We start from the raw sequence: 25,807 nt of genomic DNA, 5'->3' as shown, positions 1-25,807 counted from the left end.
CAGTGGTTCGCGCTTTCAGTTTCACGCGAATGCTGCCATCAATCCACGGTTTCTGGTTAGGGAATGTTTTTATCGTTGCTATGGGAACGACATCTTCGACGCACGTTCTAATGAACTCGCACACCGAATCAGCGTATTCGTCAATATTCCCATCTGACGCAATACGAAACATGTCCCAGTCCACGTGCTGGAAGCAGTCTTGGAGTGTAGAGTCAGCTTGGTCTGACCAGCGTTGGACAGACCTCAGCGTGGGAGCCTCTTGTTTTAATTTCTGTCTGTAGGCAGGGATCAGCAAAATGGAGTCGTGGTCAGCTTTTCCGAAAGGGGGCGGGGCAGGGCCTTATATGCGTCGCGGAAGTTAGAGTAACAATGATCCAAGGTTTTACCACCCCTGGTTGCGCAATCGATATGCTGATAAAATTTAGGGAGTCTTGTTTTCAGATTGGCTTTGTTAAAATCCCCAGCTACAATGAATGCAGCCTCCGGATAAATGTTTTCCAGTTTGCAAAGAGTTAAATAAAGTTCGTTCAGAGCCATCGATGTGTCTGCTTGGGGGGATATATACGGCTGTGATTATAATCGAAGAGAATTCTCTTGGAAGATAATGCGGTCTACATTTGATTGTGAGGAATTCTAAATCAGGTGAACAGAAGGATTTGAGTTCCTGTAGGTTTCCTTCATCACACCATGTCCCGTTAGTCATGAGGCATACGCCCCCTCCACTCTTCTTACCAGATAGATGTTTGTTTCTGTCGGCGCGATGCGTGGAGAAACCCGTTGGCTGTACCGCCCTGGATAGCGTTTTCCCAGTAAGCCATGTCTCCGTAAAGCAGAGAACGTTGCAGTCTCTGATGTCCCTCTGGAATGCCACTCTTGCTCGGATTTCATCAACCTTGTTGTCGAGAGACTGGACATTGGCAAGAAGAATACTGGGAAGTGGTGCGCGATGTGCCCTTTTTCGGAGTCTGACCAGAACACCGCCGCGTTTCCCTCTTTTTCGGAGTCGTGTCCTTGGGTCGCTGCATGCGATCCATTCCGTTGTCCTGTTTGTAAGGCAGAACACAGGATCCGCGTCGCGGAAAACATATTCTTGGTCGTACTGATGGTGAGTTGACGCTGATCTTATATTCAGTAGTTCTTCTCGACTGTATGTAATGAAACCTAAGATGACCTGGGGTACTAATGTAAGAAATAACACGTAAAAAAACAAAAAACTGCATAGTTTCCTAGGAACGCGAAGCGAGGCGGCCATCTCAGTCGGCGCCGGAAACATGAGCTATGGCTTCCCCTCAGAGGGCAGTGTAGAGCTGGTGTGGACTCAAGCTGTGGTCCATAGGATAGGAGGAGAGCTATACTACAGCACCACCCAACCTGATAGGACAATTTACATTTACATTTAAGTCATTTAGCAGACGCTCTTATCCAGAGCGACTTACAATGAGCAGTTTGCTGTGATGTTCTCAAGCGTTTGTTGCGCTCGTGTGTGAGTGCGCACCTGTCTTACCTAGATTGTGTCGTTTGTTTTTGGCGTGCTCGTGGATGTGTTTCTTGGTGAAGCAGCCGAAGAAGACGCAGTAGAGGCAGGAGTGGAGCCGGTTCAGGTGGGCACCGCACATGTGACAGACACACGACTTGGCCTGCGGGGGGACGAGAGACGGTGACAGGTTGAGGATCACTGATAGAAACCAAAAGTGTCATCATCACCATCATAAACTCACAAAGACTCAGGTCAGTCAATCAGACCGGATTTATCCAGTTTATAGTGAAAGTCGGCAGCCGTGTTAGAGCCTAATGGAGCGAAAGTCTGTCGTGAAAAGAGGAGCAAATTTACATGGTTGTACTTTACTTTCTTTTCACAAAAGACAAAATGGGCTGAAGAGAACACCTGGCATCTCTGGGACACAAAGGAATGGAAGGCACATGATAAAACACCACATCCATTTGTCATGGAGAGAGAAAGCCAGCGTGTCATTTTCAGCTGGCGTGTGGGTGTTTGCTTATAATGTCCTTGCCTCATCTCCGCACTTTTGGCAAGGTGAAAAAGATCGCTATCTTCCACACCTGCCAAACCCCTCCCCTGACATCATCAGCCTGGAGATCACAAGTCCGCGACACACAATGTATTCTCAATAAAGAGAACCCATTTGGCATCGTATCAATAACACAGGTAGGCCTACAACCAGATCTTGAAATAGACCTCGATTTTTGGTTCCCTTTTCTTTAGGCTGCTTTGGGGTAGCCTTCCTGTTACAGTTTCTTTGATGTAACATTTTGCACCGAGCCCATTTCGGCGTGGCAAGCTGTCCTGCCACAGTGTCCCCCGTTGACATGCCACCTGAGTGAGCTGAGAGAGTATATGTGACACATGTTCACACCATGACCATTGCCTCAGCCAAAATCAGTTGGTGAAGTGGAAGCACAAAAATCACACACACAGAAATGGAGAGGAGAGAGAGTGCACGCATGAGAGTGAAAACACAGACAAGACAAAAAACTCCATAAAACCCTGGGGCCATACTTGCGAATATTAGAAAAAGTTAAAGCATCAGCCAATTAAAATCATTGACGTAGTAGTACGTGATCAAAAGGCTACATGTTAGCCTTTCCCATTACATAACCTGGCCTATTTAGCCCCATGCCATCCTCACCGGGTGGCCGTGATTATATCCGGTTCTAATTCCGTTTCAGCCAATTAAAATTGTCAACGTAGTTGGACACGATAGAACACTTCTCCATGACAACCTCCTTAACAGCAACCAAACGGCACGGTCTGCTAATCAAAGTTAGCTAAAAAAAAAAACGTGCCGTTAGGTGTGTCCAAACTTTTGACTGGTGCTGTAGATTCAATGGTTGTAAAGATGGGGAAAGGTATGTCCATAATAAAAAAGAGATGCTCTGCTTTTTTGACACCACACTCCAAAAACTAAATCCCGAAGGCTCTAGTTTTGTCTTATCTTGATTATTGTCCAGTCGTGTGGTCGAGTGCAGCAAGGAAAGACCTTGTTAAGCTGCAGCTGAACAACAGAGACTTGCTCTTTATTGTAATCAGAGGGATGATATAAATACTGTGGCATGCCAGTCTCTCTCGGATAAGAGTTGAGGAGAGACTGACTGCAGCACATTTTTTTTAACAAGTGACATTAATGTGTTGAAAATCCCAAACTGTTTGCATAGTCAACTTACACAGCTGACACACATTTACCCCACCCGATATGCCACCAGGGGTCTTTTCAAAGTCCCCAAATCCAGAACAAATTCAAGCATACATTATTATAGAGACATTATTGCATGGAACTCCGTTCTAGAGGTCGACCGATTATGATTTTTCAACGCCGATACATCGGACGATTTTTTAATGAATTTGTAATAATGACAATTACAACAATACTGAATGAACACTTATTTTAACTTAATATAATACATAAATAAAATCAATTTAGCCTCAAATAAATAATGAAACATGTTCAATTTGGTTTAAATAATGCAAAATCAAAGTGTTGGAGAAGAAAGTAAAAGTGCAGCATTTGCCATGTAAGAAAGCTAACGTTTAAGTTCCTTGCTCAGAACATGAGGACATATGAAAGCTGGGGGTTCCTTGTAACACGAGTGTTCAATATTCACAGGTAAGAAGTTAAGTTGTAGTTAATATAGGACTATATCTCTCTATACGATTTGTATTTCATATACCTTTGACTATTGGATGTTCTTATAGGCCTTTTAGTATTGCCAGTGTAACACTCGAACCAGGAACACATCGACAACAGCCACCCTCGAAGCAGCGTTACCTATGCAGAGCAAGGGGAACAACCACTCCAAGTCTCAGAGCGAGTGACGATTGAAACGCTATTAGCTCGCACCCCGCTAACTAGCTAGCCATTTCACATCGGTTACACCAGCTTAATCTTGGGAGTCGATAAGCTTGAAGTCATAAACAGCGCAATGCTTGAAGCATTGAGAAGAGTTGCTGGCAAAACGCACGGAAGTGCTGTTTGAATGAATGCTTACGAGCCTGCTAGTGCCTACCATTGCTTAGTCAGACTGCCCTATCAAATCATAGACTTAATTATAACATAATAACACACAGAAATACGAGCCTTTGGTCATTAATATGGTTGAATCCGGAAACTATCATTTCGAATATATTTTTTTTAAATTAATTCAGTGAAATACGGAACCGTTCTGTATTTTATCTAAACGGGTGGCATCAATAAGTCTAATTATTGCTGTTACATTGCACAACCTTATGTCATAATTACATAGAATTCTGGCAAATTAGTTCGCAATGAGCCAGGCGGCCCAAACTGTTGCATATTCCCTGACTCTGCGTGCAATGAACGCAAGAGAAGTGACACAATTTCACCTGGTTAATGTTGCCTGCTAACCTTTCTTTTAGCTAAATATGCAGGTTTAAAAATACATACTTCTGCGTGTTGATTTTAAGAAAGGCATTGATGTTTATGGTTAGGTACACATTGGAGCAACGACAATCCTTTTTCCATGAATGTGCACCGCATCGATTATATGCAATGCAGGACACGCTAGATAAACTAGTAATATCATCAACCATGTGTAGTTATAACTAGTGATTATGATTGATTGTTTTTTATAAAGATAAGTTTAATGCTAACTAGCAACTTACCTTGGCTTCTTACTGCATTCGTGTAACAGGCAGGCTCCTCGTGAGGCAGGTGGTTAAGAGCGTTGGACTAGTTAACAGTAAGGTTGCAAGATTGAATCCCTGAGCTGACAAGGTAAAAATCTGTCGTTCTGCCCCTGAACAAGGCAGTTAACCCACTGTTCCTATGCCGTCATTGAAAATAAGAATGTGTTCTTAACGGACTTGCCTCGTTAAATAAAGTTGTAAAAATATATATATATATTTTTTTACACCTGCAAAATCGGCATCCAAAAATACCGATTTCCGATTGAAAACTTTAATTCGGCCATTCCGATTAATCGATCGACCTCTACACCAGACACCTGTGATTCATCTGTATTGTGAATAGACCTAGGCTACATCTTGATTAAAACAGTTTATTAATGGAAATTTATCATTCAAATTAATTATTACTATTGTTGTTACATTAGTAAAAACTAAGTCAAATCGATTTTATCACTATATAATTGATTCATTAATGCATGGCTCTCCCTTGAACTCAAAAGATCTGTCTGGATCAAGTGCCATTCTGTGACTGGCAAATATGGCAGAAAATGTGGGTATCGTGACAACAGGATTCTGCACTGCAGTACAGCTGCTCTCAGACTCCCTCTCTCCTTGGTCTGTCCCAGACTCACAGCCTGCCCTCTCACACCCCCATCGTCATACATCTCTCCTCCACTGCTCACTCTCCCTCTTCTTTCTTTCTTCCTTTCCATCTATTCCTCTCATCATTCTCTTCACTTTCTCCATCTGTATTTTAACCAGTACGGATGCATTCTCTATCCTCTCCCCATCCTTTCCCGCTATCCCTCCTTCCCTCCTCTGTAGCAGGCAGGCAAGGCAATGTTGTCAGCAGTCTTCCCAGTTGGTGTTGATATGCTATTAGGGGGTGCATCAATCACAGCCTCGCCCATGACCAGACCATCTGATAAAGAGAGCTGGAGACAGATCAGATCAAGGCCTATCTAAATGCTAAGTTCATCATTACAACCTTTGTAGGAGCTAGGCCTGGGTGGTATCCAGATTTTCATATTGTCATACCATCCTTCTTTCATATGGGGATTTACGCCATTAACGGCATAGCACACAAGGGGGTGCTAAAATGCAAGAAAAGCCCATTGGGCCTCTAACCAGACTACAAAATTAGCACAAACTAATAGCGAAATCATGTAGCTAAATGTTAACGAGCTAAAACTAACCTAAAACTAATTGCAAAAACAGGCAAATCCAGCTTCTAAAAAATGTTCAACTGGTAGTTAAAGTGTGCCTCCCATTCACCATTCAAGTGCAGGCAACACGTCATCCACCACTTTACAACGCGAGCTGGAGGCAGTATGCATTTTGAAAACATAATTTTTTGAATCCTGATTGTTTTAATTCATATTATGAGGCATGTCTTACCTAATTTCAAAGTAGCCTACAGGCAAAATCCAACCATGGAAATGTGGAGACAATTATTATATTTAAGTTTCAAGTTTAGGGAAGCTTGAAACATTTCAACTGTTCTGCGTGTGAGTTATGATTGTCATATGTGCATTTTTGTGGAACCGTTTCATTTAAATAATAATGTTGTTTTCGTTTCATGTGATGTTAATCATAAACATCGGAATGAAAAAGATCTAAAAGTTTAAAGTCAACTAATGCAAGACCACCAGCCATGTGGACACATTGATACACTGATCCATTCTGCCCCACCAAGCAAAAAGTCAGTAAGTGCTAATTTGGTCAGAAATTAGTTAGTCATTTTTGCTAGATTAAATACACTGCTCAAAAAAATAAAAGGGAACACTAAAATAACACATCCTAGATCTGATTGAATGAAATATTCTTATTAAATACTGTGAATGTGCTGACAACAAAATCACACAAAAATTATCAATAGAAATCAAATTTATCAACCCATGGAGGTCTGGATTTGGAGTCACACTCAAAATTAAAGTGGAAAACCACACTACAGGCTGATCCAACTTTGATGTAATGTCAATAAAACAAGTCAAAATGAGACTCAGTAGTATGTGTGGCCTCCACATGCCTGTATGACCTCCCTACAACGCCTGGGCATGGTCCTGATGAGGTGGCGGATGGTCTCCTGAGGGATCTCCTCCCAGTCCTGGACTAAAGCATCCGCCAACTCTTGGACAGTCTGTGGTGCAATGTGGCGTTGGTGGATGGAGCAAGACATGATGTCCCAGATGTGCTCAATTGGATTCAGGTCTGGGGAACGGACGGGCCAGTCCATAGCATCAATGCCTCCCTCTTGCAGGAACTGCTGACACATTCCGGCCACATGAGGTCTAGCATTGTCTTGCATTAGGAGGAACCAAGGGCCAACCGCACCAGCATATGGTCTCACAAGGGATCTGAGGATCTCATCTCGGTACCTAATGGCAGTCAGGCTACCTCTGGCGAGCACATGGAGGACTGTGCGGCCCTCCCAAAGAAATGCCACCCCACACAATGACTGACCCACCGCCAAACCGGTCATGCTGGAGGATGTTGCAGGCAGCAGAACGTTCCCCATGGCGTCTCCAGACTCTGTCACGTCGATCACATGTGCCCAGTGTGAACCTGCTTTCATCTGTGAAGAGCACAGGGTGCCTGTACGGTGTTGGGCTGTAAGCACAACCCCCACCTGTGGACGCCGGGCCCTCATACCACCCTCATGGAGTCTGTTTCTGACCATTTGAGCAGACACATGCACATTTGTGGCCTGCTGGAGGTCATTTTGCAGGGCTCTGGCAGTGCTCCTCCTTGCACAAAGGCGGAGGTAGCGGTCCTGCTGCTGGGTTGTTGCCCTCCTACGGCCTCCTCCACGTCTCCTGATGTATTGGCCTGTCTCCTGGTAGCGCCTCCATGCTCTGGAAACTACGCTGACAGACACAGCAAACCTTCTTGCCACAGCTCGCATTGATGTGCCATCCTGGATGAGCTGCACTACCCGAGCCACTTGTGTGGGTTGTAGACTCCGTCTCATGCTACCACTAGAGTGAAAGCACCGCCAGCATTCAAACGTGACCAAAACATCAGCCAGGGAGCATAGGAACTGAGAAGTGGTCTGGTCACCACCTGCAAAACCACTCCTTTATTGGGGGTGTCTTGCTAATTGCCTATAATTTCCACCTGTTGGCTATTCCATTTGCACAACAGCATGTGACATTTATTGTCAATCAGTGTTGCTTCCTAAGTGGACAGTTTGATTTCACAGAAGTGTGATTGACTTGGAGTTACATTGTGTTGTTTAAGTGTTCCCTTTATTTTTTGAGCAGTGTACATGATTAATCATGTTGACAAGTATCCTGCCTCTATTGTATTGTGTTTTGGAGAAAATGGGGGTCATGTTAACAGTAACTGCATAAATGTACTGTGAAACCAATGTAAATAAAAACAAATTCTCAGTTCCACGCAATGAGCAGTTACTGCATTTTTGCTTGGTAGGGCAGCAATCCACACGCTAGAGAAATTAGCGTGTGGACCTCATAGCCGATAGGCCAATGTAGCAGTAGGACAATAACTTCTATGAGAGATTGTTCAAATAACTTAATTTTAGTAACTATAGCTTTAATATATTATCATTCACAATGGATGTTAAAAACACTGCTACATTTCAAGGCAGCAGGCCAGGTACTTCTATGTGTGCGCACCCCTTCAACATTATCAGGACAGAGAAATCAGTTTACCTATTTATTGCTCACATTGAGCACTCCAGACAAAATAAATCTCATAAAGTATGGTTATGAAATCAACCAAAACTTGTTTGTTTCTCACAAATGAAGCAGGTTGTGAACTCTGCAAACAGCATTTCCACTCTGAGAATGAGAACTGTAAAGGGCAGGGCTTGAGCAGTGCTGAGATGAGACATCCCGAGAAAGAAAAATCGGTCTTCTCACTTAAAACGTCTGTAGCATCCGTACAGAAACTATTACCATTTTATGGAAAGGGGAGACTCAAACACGATGGTGTTCTCCATTTTTCTCTAGGACACCCACAAGAGTCACATATTTTTGTGCCTACTCAAAAAAAGGGGTTCATGTGTAAAAAAAAAATCTACATTTCCTGAGTTTAAAAAAATATTTAGATATCTCTTGGATTTTGGACAGAGACATCAAAAGACTTGCTTTTTTTACTGTCCTTCCTGACATGTATGAATTTGTTGTAAAGGTCAAAATACACTTTTTAAATCAACATTTTATATTTTTGATACCTAAAGGGGTACTAAAATAATAAAATCAAATAGCTAAATGAACCATAGTATGGGCATTTTAAAACAATTCCAATATGTCAGCATAATAGCACCCCACCACCAATGTCTTAGACGCTAAAGAAATAAAATAAATGTACATTTAACAATACATTTATGAGCCAAGACCTCAGAAAAAAAATTGTAGACCTCCACAAGTCTGGTTCATCCTTGGGAGCAATTTCCAAACGCCTGAAGGTACCACGTTCATCTGTACAAACGTAAGTATAAACACCATGGGACCACGCAGCCGTCATACCGCTCAGGATGGAGATGCGTTCTGCCTCCTAGAGATGAGCATACTTTGGTGTGAAAGGTGCAAATCAATCCCAGAACAACAGCAAAGGACCTTGTGAAGATGCTGTAGGAAACGGGTACAAAAGTGGGGGAGGCTTGCAAGCCGAAGAACAACCGTGAAGCACAGGGGTGGCTGCATCATGTTGTGGGGGTGCTTTGCTGCAGGAGGGGCTGGTGCACTTAAAAAAAAAAGATGGCAGCATGAGGCAGGAAAATTATGTGGATATATTGAAGCAACATCTCAAGACATCAGTTAAAGCTTGGTCTCAAATGGGTCTTCCAAATGGACAATGACCCTAAACATACTTCGAAAGTTGTGGCAAAATGGCTTAAGGACAACAAAGTCATCACAAAGCCCTCACAAAGGAGGGCTCACAAAGGAGGGCTCACAAAGGAGGCCTACAAACCTGACTCAGTTACACCAGCTCGGTCAGGAGGAATGGGACACACGCGCTTCCCAAATTACAGGCTTCCCAAATAGACATAGGCCCACGTGCTTGTGGTTTTGAAACAATCACCAGCAATTTTTTTAAAGAAGCTAATGATCCTCAATTCCTCTGTGGCCATGCTTTTTGGTGAAGTATTGTAGGCAGACTTTTGGTCCAACCCTGTTCAAACACAGCAGTCAGCTTATCAAGGTCCTTTTAATCGCCTTCAACACCATAGAAGCCCACCCTATGCAACTGGGACCTGGACTTCCTGACGGGCCCCCCCAAGGTGGTGAAGGTAAGAAACAACACATCCACTTCGTTGATCATCAACACACAAGGGTGCATGCTCAGCCCCCTCCTGTACTCCCTGTTCACCCATGACCGTGTGGCCAAAAACTCAATCTTTGCAGACGACAACAGAAGTAGGCCTGAATACCAACAATGATGAGACAGCCTACAGGGAGGTGGTGAGGGCCCTGGCGGTGTAGTGCCAGGAAAATAACCCCTCTCTCAACAAAACGAAGGAGCTGATCGTGGACTTCAGGAAACAGCAGAAGGAGCACGCCGCCATCCACAGGACCGTAGTGGAGAAGATGGAAAGTTCCTCAGCGTACACATCACTGACAAACTGAAATGGTCCACCCACACAGTCAGTGTGGTGAAGATCATCAGGAGGCCCTCTTCAACGTCAGGAGGCTGAAAATGTTCAGCTTGGCACCTAAGACCCTCACAAACTTTTACAGGTGCACAATTGAGAGCATCCTGTCAGGCTGCATCACTGCCTGGTATGGAAACTGCACTGCCCACAACCGCAGGGCTCTCCAGAGGGTGATGCGATCTGCCCAATGCATCACCGGGGGCAAACTGCCTGCCTTCCAGGACACCTACAGCACCCGATGTCACAGGAAGGCCAAAAAGATCCTAAAGGACATAAACCACCCGAGCCACAGCCTGTTCACCCCACCATCATCCAGATGGCGAGGTCAGTACAGGTGCAGCAATGCTGGGACCGAGACAGAAAAACAGCTTCCATCTCAAGGCCAGCAGACCGTTAAATGGCCATCACTAGTCGGCTACGACCCAGTTACTCAGGTGGGTTGCTGACCTATATACACATAGTAGAGGTCAACCGATTATGATTTTTCAGCGCTGATACCAATTATTGGAGGACCAAAAAAGCCGATACTGATTCAAATCTGCCGATTTTAATATAAAATACACATATTTGTAATAATGACAATTATAACAATACCGAATTAACAACAAACACTTATTTTAACTTAATACATAAATAAATCTATTTAGTCTCAAATAAATAATGAAACCTGTTTAATTTGGTTTAAATACGGCAAAAACAGTGCTGGAGAAGAATGTAAAAGTGCAATATGTGCCATGTAAAAAAGCAAAAGTTTAAGTTCCTTGCTCAGAACATTGGTGGTTCCTTTTATCATGAGTCTTCAATATTCCCAGTTAAAAAGTTTTAGATTGTAGTTATTATAGGAATTATGACACGTAAACTACACGTCGGCTATTTCTATGTACACCTTTGACTATTGGATGTTCTTATAGGCACTTTAGTATTGCTAGCCTAATCTCGGGAGTTGATAGGCTTGAAGTCATTAACAGCGCTGTAACTCAAGCATTGCTAAGAGCTGCTGGCAAACACAGTAAAGTGCTGCTTGAATCAATGTTCACGAGCCTGCTGCTGCCTACCACCGCTCAGTCAGACTGCTCTATCTATCTCAGTCAGACTGCTCTATCTTGCAACCTTTTGGTTACTAGTCCAACGCTCTTACCACTAGGCTATCTGCCGCCCCATTAATAAGGTCAAATCCAGAAACTATCATTTCGAAAACCAAAACGTTTATACTTTCAGTGAAATACGGAACTGTTACGTATTTTATCGAACAGGTGGCAATCCTAAGTCTAAATATTGCTGTTACATTGCACAACCTTCAATGTTATTCTGGAAAATTAATTACGGTCTTTGTCAGGAAGAAATGGTCTTCACAACAGTTCGCAACGAGCCAGGTGGCCCAAACTGCTGCATATTTCCTGACTCTGCTTGCACTGAACGCAAGAGAAGTGACACCATTTCGCTATTTAATATTACCTACTAACATGCATTTATTTTAACTAAATGCGCAGGTTTAAAAAAATATATACTTCTGTATTGATTTTAAGAAAGGCATTGATGTTCATGGTTAGGTACATTTGTGCAGCGATTGTGCTTTTTTTCCACAAATATGCTTTTCAAAGTTGAAGTAGGCTGTGATTCGATGTGATTATGTGAAGATTGATTGTTTTTTATAAGAAAAGTGTAATGCCAGCTAGCAACTTAACGTGGCTCCTTGCAGCCACAAGGTCCTTCAGATTGCTGCACTCGCGTAAAAAGGTGGTCAACATGCCACGCAGTCTCCTTGCGGATTGCAATGTAATAGGCGCCCACCGATTGATATGAAAACTTGAAATTGGCCATAATTAAAATCGGTCAACCTCTCATAGGCATGGATTCACTGGTCACTTTAATAAATGGAACACTAGCCACTTTAAATAATGTTTACATAATGCTTTACTCATCTCATATGTATATACTGCATTCTATTCTACTGTATTTTAGTCAATGCCACTCGGACATTGCTCGTCCTAATATTTCTATTTCTTAATTTCATTATTTTACTTTTAGATGTGTATTGTTGTGAATTCTTAGATATTACTGCACTGTTGGAGCAAGGAACACAAGCATTTCGCTACACCCGCAATAATATCTGCTAAATATATGTGTATGTGACCAATAAAATGTGATTTTGATTAGATTATACTCCGATGCGCTCTGCAGAGATTGGTAGGACAGTGTGCAAATCATTGCATCCGGAGGACATTAAATTAGGATTTATTCCCCTAACCTAAAATTTGATTTCTGTCATTGTGAGCACCATGGGTGGACAACCTAATGGGTTATGCACCAAATGCATATGGGTACGGTAAATTTCACAAATGGCCGGTAAATTAAAATCTTCCCGTCACGTTGTCTAGCTCCATTTTCTTAACGGAAACCCTGACACACACGCACAAATGACACAAGCACAAATCCATTCATGCTGATGCATTTTAGCTCACACACTGGTGTTCAATATGGAATTGGACAAGAGTGAGCGAGGCCTAAGAATGTTGATTGGTCTTCTTCCGGGATGACATCAGTGCTTGGCTGGGCCAGAGTGAGAGAAGGGCTGCTCTGTGTTGGCGAGGAGGCATGGTGCGGTGAGGGTGAAAGGGGGCTAGGCAGCAGAAGTGGCGACTAAATCAGACAAACATCAAAAGGGGAGGTGAGCAGCAGGCTGATGGAAAGATCCCCTGTGAACTGACCAACAATGTTGCTGTAATGCTCGGACTGAAAAACAAGAGAGAGACGGAGAGCGTGACTGTGAAATGCAAGACATGATGGGATAGAAAGCAAATGAGCTCAGAAGTGCCAGATAGATCAAATGTCATACGCTTCATAAACATGTGTGGACTAACAGTGAAATGCTCAGGCCCTTCACAACAATGCAGAGAAAAAAGGAGATATAATAGAAAACAAATAATAAGTACACAATGAGAAACAATAACCAAGTAACAGGAGTGTATGTGATGAGTCAAAAGAGTTAGTGCAAAAGCTGTTCAGTGTCCTGTTGGTTCCAAACTTGTTGCATCGGTACCGCTTGCCGTGCGGTAGCAGAGAGAACAGTCTGACTTGGTGGCTGGAGTATGTTACAATTTTTAGGGCCTTCCTCTGACACCACCTGGTATAGAGGTGCTGGATGGTAGCGAGCACAGCCCTAGTGATGTACTGGGCCGTACGCACTACCCTCTGTAGTGTCTTGCTGGTCGGAAACCAAGCAGTCGCCATACCAAGTGGTGATGCAGCCAATCAAGATGCTCAATGGTGCAGCTGTGGAACCTTTTGTGAATCTAAGGGCCCAAGCCCAATCTTTTCAGCCTCCTGAGTGGGAAGAGGCTTTGTCATGCCCTCTTTCTTCATGACTGTGTTGGTGTGTGTGGACTAGAGGACGACCGATTAATCGGAATGGCCAATCAATTAGGGCCGGTTTCATAACAATCGGAAATCGGTGTTTTAGGGAGCCGATTTTGGCGATTTGAAAAAAAAAGCTAGTCAGTTAAGAACTCATTCTTACTTTCAATGACGGCCTAGGAACGGTGGGTTAACTGCCTTGTTCAGGGGCAGAACCACAGATTTTCACCTTACAGTTAACGAGTCCAACGCTATAACCACCTGCCTCTCGTTGCACTCCACAAGGAGACTGCCTGTTACGCGAATGCAGTAGAAGCCAAGGTAAGTTGCTAGCTAGCATTAAACCTATCTTAGAAAAAACAATCAATTAATCATAATCACTAGTTATAACTACACATGGTTGATGATATTACTCGTTTATCTAGAGTGTCCTACATTGCATATAATCGATGCAACGCTGGGGGATGATTTAACAAAAGCGCATTTGCGAAAAAAGCACAATCATTGGACGACTGTACCTAACCATAAACGCCAATGGCTTTCTTAAAATCAATACACAGAAGTATACATTTTTAAACCTGCATATTTAGATAAAAGAAATCCAGGTTAGCAGGCGATATTAGCCAGGTGAAATTGTGTCATTTCTCTTGCGTTCATTGCACGCAGAGTCAGGGTATATGCAACAGTTTGGGCAGCCTGGCTCATTGCGAACTAATTTGCCAGGATTTTATGTAATTATGACATAACATTGAAGGTTGTGCAATGTAACAAGAATATTTAGACTTAGGAATGCCACCCGTTAGATGTTCCGTATTTCACTGAAATAATAAACGTTTTGTTTTCGAAATTATATTTTCCAGATTCAACCATATTAATGACCAAAGGCTCGTATTTCTGTGTGTTATTATGTTATAATTAAGTCTATGATTTGATAGAGCAGTCTGACTGAGCGATGGTAGGCAGCAGCAGGCTCGTACGCATTCATTCAAACAGCACTTTTGTGCGTTTTGCCAGCAGCTCTTCGCAAGCATAGAGCTGTTTATGACTTCAAGCCTATCAGCCTAATGGCCGGTGTAACCGATGTGAAATGGCTAGCTAGTTAACTGGGTGTGCGCTAATAGCGTTTCAAACGTCATTCGCTCTGAGACTTGGAGTAGTTATTCCCCTTGCCCTGCAAGGGCCGCGGCTTTTGTGGAGCGATGGGTAACGCTGCTTCGAGTGTGACTGTTGTCGATGTGTTCCTGGTTCGAGCCCAAGTAGGGGCGAGGAGAGGGACGGAAGCTATACTGTTACACTGGCAATACTATAGTGCCTATAAGAACATCCAATAATCAAAGGTATATGAAATACAAATGGTATAGAGAAACAGTCCTATAAATACTATATTAACTACAACCTGAAACCTCTTAACATGAGACTTCAATATTCTAAGGTAAAAGGAACCACCAACTTTCATATGTTCTCATGTTCTGAGCAAGGAAATTAAACGTTAGCTTTTTTACATGGCACATATTACACTTTTACTTCTCCAACACTTTGTTTTTGCATTTGCATTATTTAAACCAAATTGAACATGTTAATGAGGCTAAATTGATTTTTATTGATGTATTATATTAAGATAAAATACGTGTTAATTCGGTATTGTTGTAATTGTAATTATTACAAATACATTTAAAATAAAACGTTTAAAAATGTATAATATTTTTTTAAATCGTCCGATTAATCGGTGTTCCTTTTGTCCAGATGGAAAAGAGCAGTGTGGAGTGCAATAGAGATTGCATCATCTGTGGATCTGTTGAGGTGGTATGCAAATTGGAATGGTTCTAGAGTGTCTGGGATGATGGTGTTGACCAGCCTTTCAAAGCATTTCATGGCTACAGGTGTGAGTGATACGGCACGATAGTCTGGTTACCTGGGTGTTCTTGGACACAGGGACTATGGTGGTCTGCTTGAAACATGTAGGTATTACAGACGGTCAGGGAGAGGTAGAATGTGTCAGTGAAGACACTTGCCAGCTGGTCAGCGCATGTTCTGAGTATGCGTCCTGGTAATCCGTGTATATTAATCTGTTTAAAAGGTTTTACTAACATTGACTACGAAGAGTGTGATCATAGTCGTCCAGAACAGCTGATGCTCTCATGCATGGTTCAGTGTTGATAGATTCGAAGCTAGCATAGAAGGTATTTAGCTCATCTGATAGGCTTGCGTCACTGGACAGATCGCAGCTGGGTTTCCCTTTGTAAATCGGAGATAGTTTGCAAGCCCTTCCACATGCGACGAGAGTCAGAGCTGGTGTAGTAGGATTGGATCTTGGTCCTGTATTGATGCTTTGCCTGTTTGATGGTTCGTCTGAGGGCGTATCGGGATTTCTTATAAGAGTCTGGATGTGTGTCCAGCTCCTTGAAAGCAGCAGCTCTAGCCTTTAACTCAGTGTGGATGTTGCCTGTAATCTATGGCTTCTGGTTGGGAAATGTACCTACGGTCCTGAAGTAAACAAAAATGTTATCCCTAGGCTATATTTCAGAGCTAGTATATCAAATGACAGACGCCCTTTGATAGAAACATTACATATTTATTCCAGTCAGAACGCTGCATGTTTAAAAGGGATAGTGTGATATTTTGAGATTCAGGAAGTTTAATTACCCAGAGTCAGAGAAACTCATGGATACCATTTTTATGTCTCTGGGTGCAGTTTTGAGATGATTTAAGATAACATATCGTGAGCTTAGCACAATTGCTGAAAGTCTCCCAGGACAGTAGCCAGCAGCCTTTCAAAAGCCGGGAAATAGACCTAACTACTCCAAAGATGGGTGGTTGGTCATAGTTTTTTTTATAGTCTCAAAAAGCTAGTAATCCATTTTATAAATGACAATTTTACTGATTATCATGAGAAACGAGATCTATCCACTTTCTCATTGTGTCCATGAATTATGAAGAAGCATAAATATGCAACAGTGTGCGTGTGAGGCTGTGTGTGCAAGCCACTCCTCCTACCATTGCGCTAGGACGCACACACAAACACACACAAACACACACTCTCTCTAAAACCCAGCAGGGACTGGGCATGTGGACAATGACCTGCAGTCGCCAGAACTGGTCTCTCTCAAGAGGTAACAAAATTGAGAAAATAACCTTGAGCCCCTCATCTCAACCAGCAGCCTGGAGATCATATGTATTCTGAACACACTCGCTGTAGCCTATATATGAGCATGAAAAATAGCTGCTGGTTACAATGTGCATGAATTATTGATGTACTGCTGCTATACAGCTTGTTAGGCGCTACGATTTCCTCAACAATCAGATAACTCAAAGAACCATCTGCAAAGAGGAGTGGCTGGTCCAAGGTGTTGAGGGGACTTCACACGGTGTGCTGCGTCTTCTTCACATGGAGCCTTTGTGGGGTTTAGGAGGTAGGCACAGTATCAAAAGAGAAAACAGACTAGGTTGAGACATAGGTTTGAAATAGAATGATACAGGGAGGTAATACCTGCAATGTCCCGATTAGAAACTCTCCTTTTTATTTTCTGTTTCAAAACATTTTGCTACAGTGTGCTGTACAGCACAACCTGGATGGTTGCCAATGGTATGTCACCTCATCCCTTTGGGTCTGTTCATCTTAGCGCAGAAACGAGGTGTTTATAAAGCAGACCGATGAGCAATTCAACTGCTCATTAGGAGGTCATCCACAGTTGATTGATCTGTTAGTTCTCCTCCTCCATCCATGCAACATTCACTCCATTTATCCTAATTGACTTATCCATGGAGCAGGGGCAACTGCATGTGTGTGTGTGGGGGGGAAGTGAGAGTAAGAAAGGAAGGCATAAAGAGAAAGAGGGCGAGAAAGAAATTGACAGAAAGAGGGGGCGAAGAAAGGAGCAAAAGACGCTAGTGTTTGAACTGATAAATCTTTGTGTAGTCCCTGCTCCACACCCCCCAGACAGTCCGCCAGCCCTGATTAAATACAAGCCTAGTCTGTGACAGCTCTGAACACAGGTGTCACCGTCCCTCCCCATAACTAACCACTACCCAGTGAATAGGTAGGTTTACATTACCAATCCATGCAATAAATCTAAGATTGCCGGGCCTAACGCACAGTACTTTCAACATCTTATATGATTGGGTGGCGTGGAGTCAAACAAATATAGAGGCTCCAGCAGAAATGGAGAGTTGGTGGGTGGGGGTGGGGTTATGAATTGTCTTATGAACTGTCTGTTTCATGCAGCATCAATGACTTCATGATCCATGGGCCCCTTTTCAAGAGCCATGGTAGATTTTTATGTAGCATTACTGATACAAAGTAATGCTACAGTCTTATGGGGACTCAGTCAGTACTGCTCATAATGTTTTCAGATAGTGAGGTGGTTACCTTTTACCTTACCATTACTGGATATACTGTGTGTTGCTGTTGAGCAAGCCGAGCCCCCCCCCCCCCCGAGAAGAAACTGTTACATTTCTTCAATGTTGAAACCATTAAGAAGGAAGCTACACTGTACATTGAAACCGTCACTGCAGCCTCTCAGTGGAACTTGACAGATGAACTCAGAAAAAACACAAGGGTGGGATAAGTTGGTTAATGTCAGCCTAACATTTGAAAATATATGCGAATGGAAATTTCACTGCCCACCCACACAAACTCCAACAGGCATAGTCTCTAATGTAGCTAAATTTACATTCAAATTAGTGGATTCGGCTAATTTAGCCACACCCGTTACTGACAGGTGTATAAAAATCGAGCACACAGCCACGCAATCTCCATAGACAAACATTGGCAGTAGAATTGCCAAACTAAGAGCTCAGTGACGTTCAACGTGCCACAGTCATAGGATGCCACCTTTCCAACAAGTCAGTTCGTCAAATTTCTGCCATGCTAGAGCTGTCCCCATCAACTGTAGGTGCTGTTATTGTGAAGTGGAAACGTCTAGAAGCAACAATGGCTCAGCTGTGAAGTGGAAGGCCACACAAGCTCACAGAATGGGACCGCAGAGTGCTGAAGAGTGTAAAAATCATCTATCCTCGGGTGCAAAACTCACTACAGAGTTCAAAACTGCCTCTGGAAGCAACGTCTGGACAAGAACTGTTTGTCAGGAGCTTCATGAAATGGGTTCCCATGGCCGCACACAAGCCTAAGATCACCATGCACAATGACAAGCATTGGCTGGAGTGCACAGCTCGCCACCAATGGACTCTGGAGCGGTGGAAACGCCTTCTCTGGAGTGATGAATCACTCTTCACCATATGACAGTCCGACAGACTAATCTGGGATTGGCGGGTGCCAGGAAAACGCTACTTGCCCCAACGCATAGTGCCAACTGTAATGTTTAGAGGAGGAATAATGGTCAAGGGCTGTTTTTTATGGTTCGGGCTAGTCCCCTTAGTTCCAGTGAAGGGAAATCTTAACACTACAACATACAATGATATTCTAGACAATTCTGTGCTTCCAACTTTGTGGCAACAGTTTGGGGATGGCCCTTTCCTGTTTCAACATGACAATGCCCCAGTGCACAAAGCGAGGTCCATACAGAAATGGTTTGTTGAGATTGGTGTGGAAGAACTTGACTGACCTGCATAGAGCGCTGACACCAATGAACACTTTTGGGATGAATTAATACGTTAATGAGCACTGTCTGTATCCAATGGGAGCATGGGTTACATTTACATGCTATGGAAATACATGTCATGTTGATTTTACAACAGCTAGTTAGCAATATCCCAGACTGTACTCGGGTCCAAACGGACATAAGATTATCAGTTGAATGTTGTGTCGGTCTGTACCATTGCGGTACTGATGCACCAACAGGACACTACCCACAAGCCATAAGACTGCTAAATAATTAACCAAATAGTTACCCGGACTATCTACATTGATCCCCTTTTGCACCAACTCATCACATACACTACTGCTACGGCTTATTATCTATCCTATTGCCTAGTCACTTTACCCCTACCTATATGTTGATATCTACCCAAATTAATTTGTACCCTTGCAACATTAACTCAGTACTGGTACACTGTGTACACTCTGTGTGTACAACACATTTCTTACACCTGCTCTTTCCATGACAAACCGACTAGGTGAATAGAGGTGAAAGCTATGATCCCTTATTGGATGGCCCTTGTTAAATCCACTTGAAATCAGTGTAGATGAAGGGGAGGAGACAGGGTAAAGAAGGATGTTTAAGCCTTGAGACATGGATTGTGTATGTGTGCCATTCAGATGGTGAATGGGGAAAACAAAAGTGCCTTTGAACAGGGTATGGTAGTAGTTGCCAGGCACGCTGGTTTTGAGTGTGCACCGCAACGTGTAACTGTAATGCAGCTGGGTTTTTAACGCTCAATAGTTTCCTGTGTGTATCAAGAATAGTCCAACACCCAAAGGAGATCCAGCCAACTTGACAACTGTGGGAAGCATTGGAGTCAACATGGGCCAGCATCCATGGGGAACGCTTTCGACACCTTGTAGAGTTTATGCCCCAATGAATTGAGGCTGTTCTAAGGGCAAAATTGGGTTCAACTCAATATTAGGAAGGTTTTCCTAACATTTTGTACACTCAGTATATATACCCAAGTTATCATTACTCATTATACATTTATTCCTTGTGTTACAATTGTTCTATGTTTCTCTGCATTGTCGAAAAAAGCCAGTAAGTAAGCATTTCATAGTTAGTTTACGAAACATGTGACAAATACAATTTTATTTGATGAGCGCTGCTGGCGTACCATATCTACTATAGAGGTATTGCACATTTGGATGAGACAACCAAAGTACTGTGTTCATGTTCTTCAGGAAGCATGGCATGATTTACTTATTTTCAATGTAACCACAAGATACTTTCCAGAGAGACCAGCAATGTAGCTAGCTGGGAATGCAATGACGTTACCCTTAAAAATGTAAACCACATTTGTTTTCTAAATTCAATTCAGTCTGGTATTAGAACGGTAGCCACTATGTGCAAAATTGGTGTGTCTGCGGACAGCTGAGTATCTTGGCTATTGATCGGTGCCTTCAAATCTTTGGTGTGACTTATATATATATGTATATAAATGTATATATGAGCATACAAATTGATAAGGGAAGGCCAAGCCGATGACCTCATTTCAAGATGGCTGCTACCTCCATTCCGGTTAACGTTGTGAAGCATAAACAAAATAAACACGGAATACGTTGATACACACCGATTGCAGAGACTCCACAGACCATGAGAATATCTTATGTGTCTGCCTGTGATCTACCGTTATTGATCACCAGCCCCGAGAGTTAAAATATTTATTTTACACAACATTTTCACCAAACATTACAAGGTACGCCTAGATTTGGTCTGTGTTTGAGCTATAGATACATGGTAGGTATGAAGTTAATCTTTAAGCTGGTAGGAACAAATCTAACCTATTTCCATGATGTATGACTTAATGGCAAAATCAAAATGTCCAATGAGTGACTAGGTTGAGAAATATAAGAAATATTTAAAAAACACTTGGATATCCCCTGTATGTTCCCTGACACCACCACAATGTTTGTGAGAGGTTGATGTGGTAAGAATGTTGTTTTAATAGTGAACAATAACTTTTAGGCACATCCTGTGCATTTAGCACATTTGGACCCTTTGGAGCGTTTAAAAGGACACTTGAATGTACCCAGGATTCCCCATTTGAGGTGGCAACGTAGCCTAATGATTAGAGCATTGGACTAGTAAATGAAATGTTGCAAGATCTCATCCCCAAGCTGACAAGGTACAAAATATGTCGTTCTGCCCCTGAACAAGACAGTTAACCCACTGATCCTAGGTCGTCATTGAAAATAAGAATTTGCTCTTAACTGACTTGCCTAGTTAAATAAAGGCAAAATAAAAAATACATTTCTAGTTGCTCTATCAATCCCATTTTTTATGCTATTGCTCACATGCCGTGGAAGCCATCTGATGAATTTCCAGGTCTAGTCATCAATAACTCACTTATAGCTTGTCAATGAAAGATGACTCAAACGAAAAACTTGTGTGCTTGATCTTGTGTATTCTTAACTACGTAACTCCTGATCATTTCCGCAGTCTCCCAGATGTTCTCTTTCCAAATATACCAAGTTATTACATGTCAGAATCTTGTAATTACACATGAATATCAGTTACTTTTGGGTATGTCTATTTAGACGGAAATCTACATTTTGCCATTACATTTAAGTTTTGAACTGGGAGTGCTTTAAACAGGATCGCGCACACATGGGCAGAGTTGACACTCAGATTTTGTGATGCAAGAGACGCAGGGGGTTTAGGTAGTGAGCTGAGCTAACGAACAGGCTCTCACACACAAACCCTCAGTCAGTGTCAATTTTGTCTAAAACTGCAGCAGTCCGCGTAAGCAAACTTACAAGTGCCCAAGCCGAGAAAAAGAAATGCCTGAAAATGTGTGCCTAGCTAACGTTGGACAAGGTCTATCCGTGCAAGGGAAACAGTAGCATATATCACCAGTTAATCGGGGGAAAAAAACAGGGTCTTTCACAGACTCTACGAGTTGCCTCTTCGTGTGTGGCTTGGTAACAATGACGATGTACGACAGCTAGCCAGAGAGACGTTGTAGGCACTGTTCTCTCGAGAAGCGGTCTGCATACATGTTCTGAGCGAGTTAGTAGTAGCCAACGTTAGCTAACTAACGTTTAAAATGTTTACCTTGCGTTTCCTGGTTTCGGCAGACCCACTCCACACAAAGCATTGGTAAATGACCCGTAGATTCTGTTTCCAGTTATCCACTTTGAACCCGTTCACATGGGGGCACCCGGCTGGACTCATGACAGTAACAACATTCGTTTTATGTATTTTTAACGATGAAACGTGTTCCGTCCTAGTCCTGACGTTAAAGGATTAGCTAGCTAAGTTAGTTACGTTTAACGTTAGTTAGCCAGTTATCCGCCGATTGTTCCGATTCGGCTAGCTTGAGAGGTAGCCACAGCTAAATCGGAGGTAAATGCAGTACACATCAAAGCAATCCTTGAGTAATCCCATTCCAGAATTTTGACATATTTTTCCCAAATTAAATCCACATTTGGGTGGTATTGGTCGTTGGCCACACTTCGGAAGCTATATCCTTAGTTCCAGTTATTTTAGCTAGCTAATGTTCGGCAATGGAATTTCAACAGAACACCGCGAGCGTTGCTGCAAGCCCCACCTCATTCATTTCTCGATCGGCCAATGGAAAGGAGTGCCTGGTTTTGATTGGCGTGTGTGTATCGTTTCCGTATTATGTCCCGCCCCTATTTGGAAACTGATATTGTGATTGGCTCAATTATTTATTACGCGCTTTATCCGCTCGTAAAACGACTCCCATTGGCTACATGAAGCGCTGGTACTGTACATTAGACTCAAATATTGTTATAACTAACCTCGTTTTTCTATCTGTGTTACACTGTTCGAAACAAATACAGAGGTTTTGTCTTTTGGGCGAAAGACCACCATGCTTCCTCTCCAGTGGTCCTCTTTCCTTGGTGGACACACTCTTTTCACGACATTTCGCCTGGTGGGCGGCGCTATTATACTTCAAGGTGGGCGTACAGTTCTGCAAGCATATGGGTGCACACAGGGCGAGAACTGAAGCAAGCACTTGCGTAAATTCGGATCGAATCCGGATCGTGGAATCTATTTAACCCACTGTTTAACTACAGTAAAGGATGTTACTGTTTTATCAGGGAGTAACAAAGATAAAGTAATGTCATTGTTGAATTCACATTATGTTTGCTATTTCATGCAACCACAGAATAGAAAGAAGCTGAACAAAGATTTTGTATTAGAATTTGTTTAAAGTTCAGAGATATCTTTCACTCATAGTAATGAGACAGGATGTGTAAGTATGCCTCCAGGATAATATGGTAAAGTTGGCCTCATGTATTCACCTTATTTAAGAACCTGGAAAACAAAACAATGTCTGAACGTTCAGTTTTGTGGAGGACATGCGTTGTGATATTCTTGCCGTTTTTGCGAACATTAGCTAGCTAGCTCAAAACGTCGTAAAATCACACCAAGAAAAACCTTTCAAAGTTGAATGGCAAGTCTGGGCCACATCTGCGGATTATTCAAGAGTGGGAGGACGATGTGAAAAAATGGCCACATATCACCTACAAAGACTTCTTGAATTATTGAATCTTGTCTGTCTGTGTGGATGGCTCAGAGATGAGGAGCTACAAAAGCACAGATGCATATCAATACCTCCACAGTGGCAAAGTTGGGTGGGTGTTTATTCACTTTGAGGATGACAACCTGGTGTTCCTCAAAGCAGATGTCCAGCCCAGTCAGAGGGGCAGGGGAAATATTGCAGTCATTCAGCTGCAATACTATGGAAAGTAGCAAGCTCGCTGTCTTTTTGTTTATGACTGATACGTTTGATGTTAGCTCGCTAATTGTGATTATACCATATCACTGACCAGAACTGATAACGTTAACTATTACAACATGCACACACAGTTCTTGGTTTCAATGGCTCATTGTGTAAGTATATCAGTCTAATCTCGAATGACAATGAGGTAGGTACAGAATCAAGGTGAATTTTACAATGAAATTGGTCATTACCAGCATAACTTAAACCTACTAGTTAAAATGGAACTATTTAAACTAGTCAACTGTGAGCACCATGTAAACCAGTGTTCTGTACTGTAATTTACTATTCTAACAGTAGTTTTTTTTTGCTGAAGGTGCAGAATGCTATCTATGGAGGATTGACATGGATGTCCTGTAAATACTGTATGAGCAATGCCAGTGGAACTCGGAGACGCAGCGGAATTTAGCTCCAAAAAGGTTGAGCGGGATATGTTTCAAACATCACAAACCAAGTGACGAGTTCTCTGACAGAAACCCGCCCGCTTCTCCATCTCAGTTTGGAAGGGGCCAATGTTCCAGTGGAGATCCTACTGCACAAGTGTATCAAAGCTAAACCAAACAGTCATCAAGTTCTAGCAACAGCTACAGCAGCCTCATGGTGAACATGGCATAAATATGCAGTGTCAGAAATGCTGTCATTTTATGATTTTTATGTTAAGCTGGAGGAGTGTAAATGTGTCACCTTGAAGGAGGTCACTAAAGCACAGAGAGCCTCCCATGTGTGTTATGACGGACGTAAACTGCGGATCCCTTATAGCTCAGCAAAGAAGTTTCCCGTGCGCACCACAAAAATTCCGACAACTTTGTGTGGGAGCATCTCTTCTCCATGTCCCATGGGAACTCAGCAACCACATTTGGCAAGGAGAACGAGCAGGTGGCTTACACACTTCTAGAAATCAAATGTCCTGTTCTGAGTAAGAAGTGTGAGTCTCTGACTAAACTGTTCTCTGGTAAACTCACTGATGTGAAACTGGTTGTTGCCTCAGCGGCAACCTAATGTAGCCCGTGGCTACTACTTGCGGTGCAAATGGGCATGTTCTACACAGGACTGGAGAGATGCAAACTACTTGTCTGGGCTCCATCCAAGCAAGTTGTTATTGATGTGCCATTTGATGTGAAGTTCTGTGCTGATGTTATTCCTAAACTGAAGGCATTCTATTTCACACATGCTGCCAAGGATAGTAGATGAGTTCCAATCATTCAGACTAACTCCGTGCTCCAAATATGTTAATCTATGTGGTATTTAGACTCGGGGCCTAATACTTTGTGTTTTTAAAAAGATCTTGTATTTTGTGCCTGGTAAAGCTCTCTCTGTCAGCTCTACCTTATTATCTAAGCATAACTCTTGATTTGTGTTTTTTTTTGTTGGCTTGTACAGCTTTCTTCATACATGTTTATCTAATGGCTAAATATAACTCCTTGTGATTTACTAATATTTGAAATGTACCTTGTATAGCTCTTTATTTTCATATGGCACTTAATGAACTCATCTAAGCATACCATAACACATCTTGTACTTAGCAAATGTGTTAATAAAGCACAATGAAATTCCACTTTGTTGACATTTTCTTTGATACTTAACATTCTGAAAGGAAGGATGGGGAGGCATGTCTAAGGGTTTCAAATGTCTTTTCAGTTTGATTCTGGGTTTGGTTTTCAAGGGCAAAAATTAAGAAAACAGTGTGGCACTTGATAAACAGTTGTCTTCCCTTTTGGTCTGTTAGAGACATTTTGGTGTTGAAGAAAATGTATTTTAAATAGATGTAATAATGCATGATAGAATCACCTAGTGGATGCCTGTAATTATCAGGAACA

General features: G+C 42.4%; 1 protein-coding gene across 3 annotated transcripts in view; it reads right to left on the bottom strand.

The window, feature by feature from the left end:
- LOC124039980 (ubiquitin carboxyl-terminal hydrolase 22-like) overlaps positions 1-22,778 on the bottom strand; it is a 54,598-nt gene extending 31,820 nt beyond the window's left edge. For 2 of the 3 annotated variants that reach the window (XM_046356619.1, XM_046356620.1), the window contains exons 1-2: positions 22,295-22,778; positions 1,505-1,637 (exon numbers count right to left, since the gene is read on the bottom strand). In XM_046356619.1, the coding sequence (XP_046212575.1) occupies positions 1,505-1,637; positions 22,295-22,414 (253 nt within the window). In that variant the 5' untranslated portion in view covers positions 22,415-22,778. The remainder of the gene's footprint in view (positions 1-1,504; positions 1,638-22,294) is intronic. The other variant, XM_046356621.1, reaches the window with a different exon arrangement.
- Between the last annotated feature and the right edge of the window lie 3,029 nt (positions 22,779-25,807).

This window comes from Oncorhynchus gorbuscha, linkage group LG07 (assembly GCF_021184085.1).
Source record: "Oncorhynchus gorbuscha isolate QuinsamMale2020 ecotype Even-year linkage group LG07, OgorEven_v1.0, whole genome shotgun sequence".
Classification (NCBI taxonomy): domain Eukaryota; kingdom Metazoa; phylum Chordata; class Actinopteri; order Salmoniformes; family Salmonidae; genus Oncorhynchus; species Oncorhynchus gorbuscha.
The sequence above is the reverse complement of the archived record's forward strand: the minus strand, read 5'-3'. Positions and strand labels throughout refer to the sequence as shown.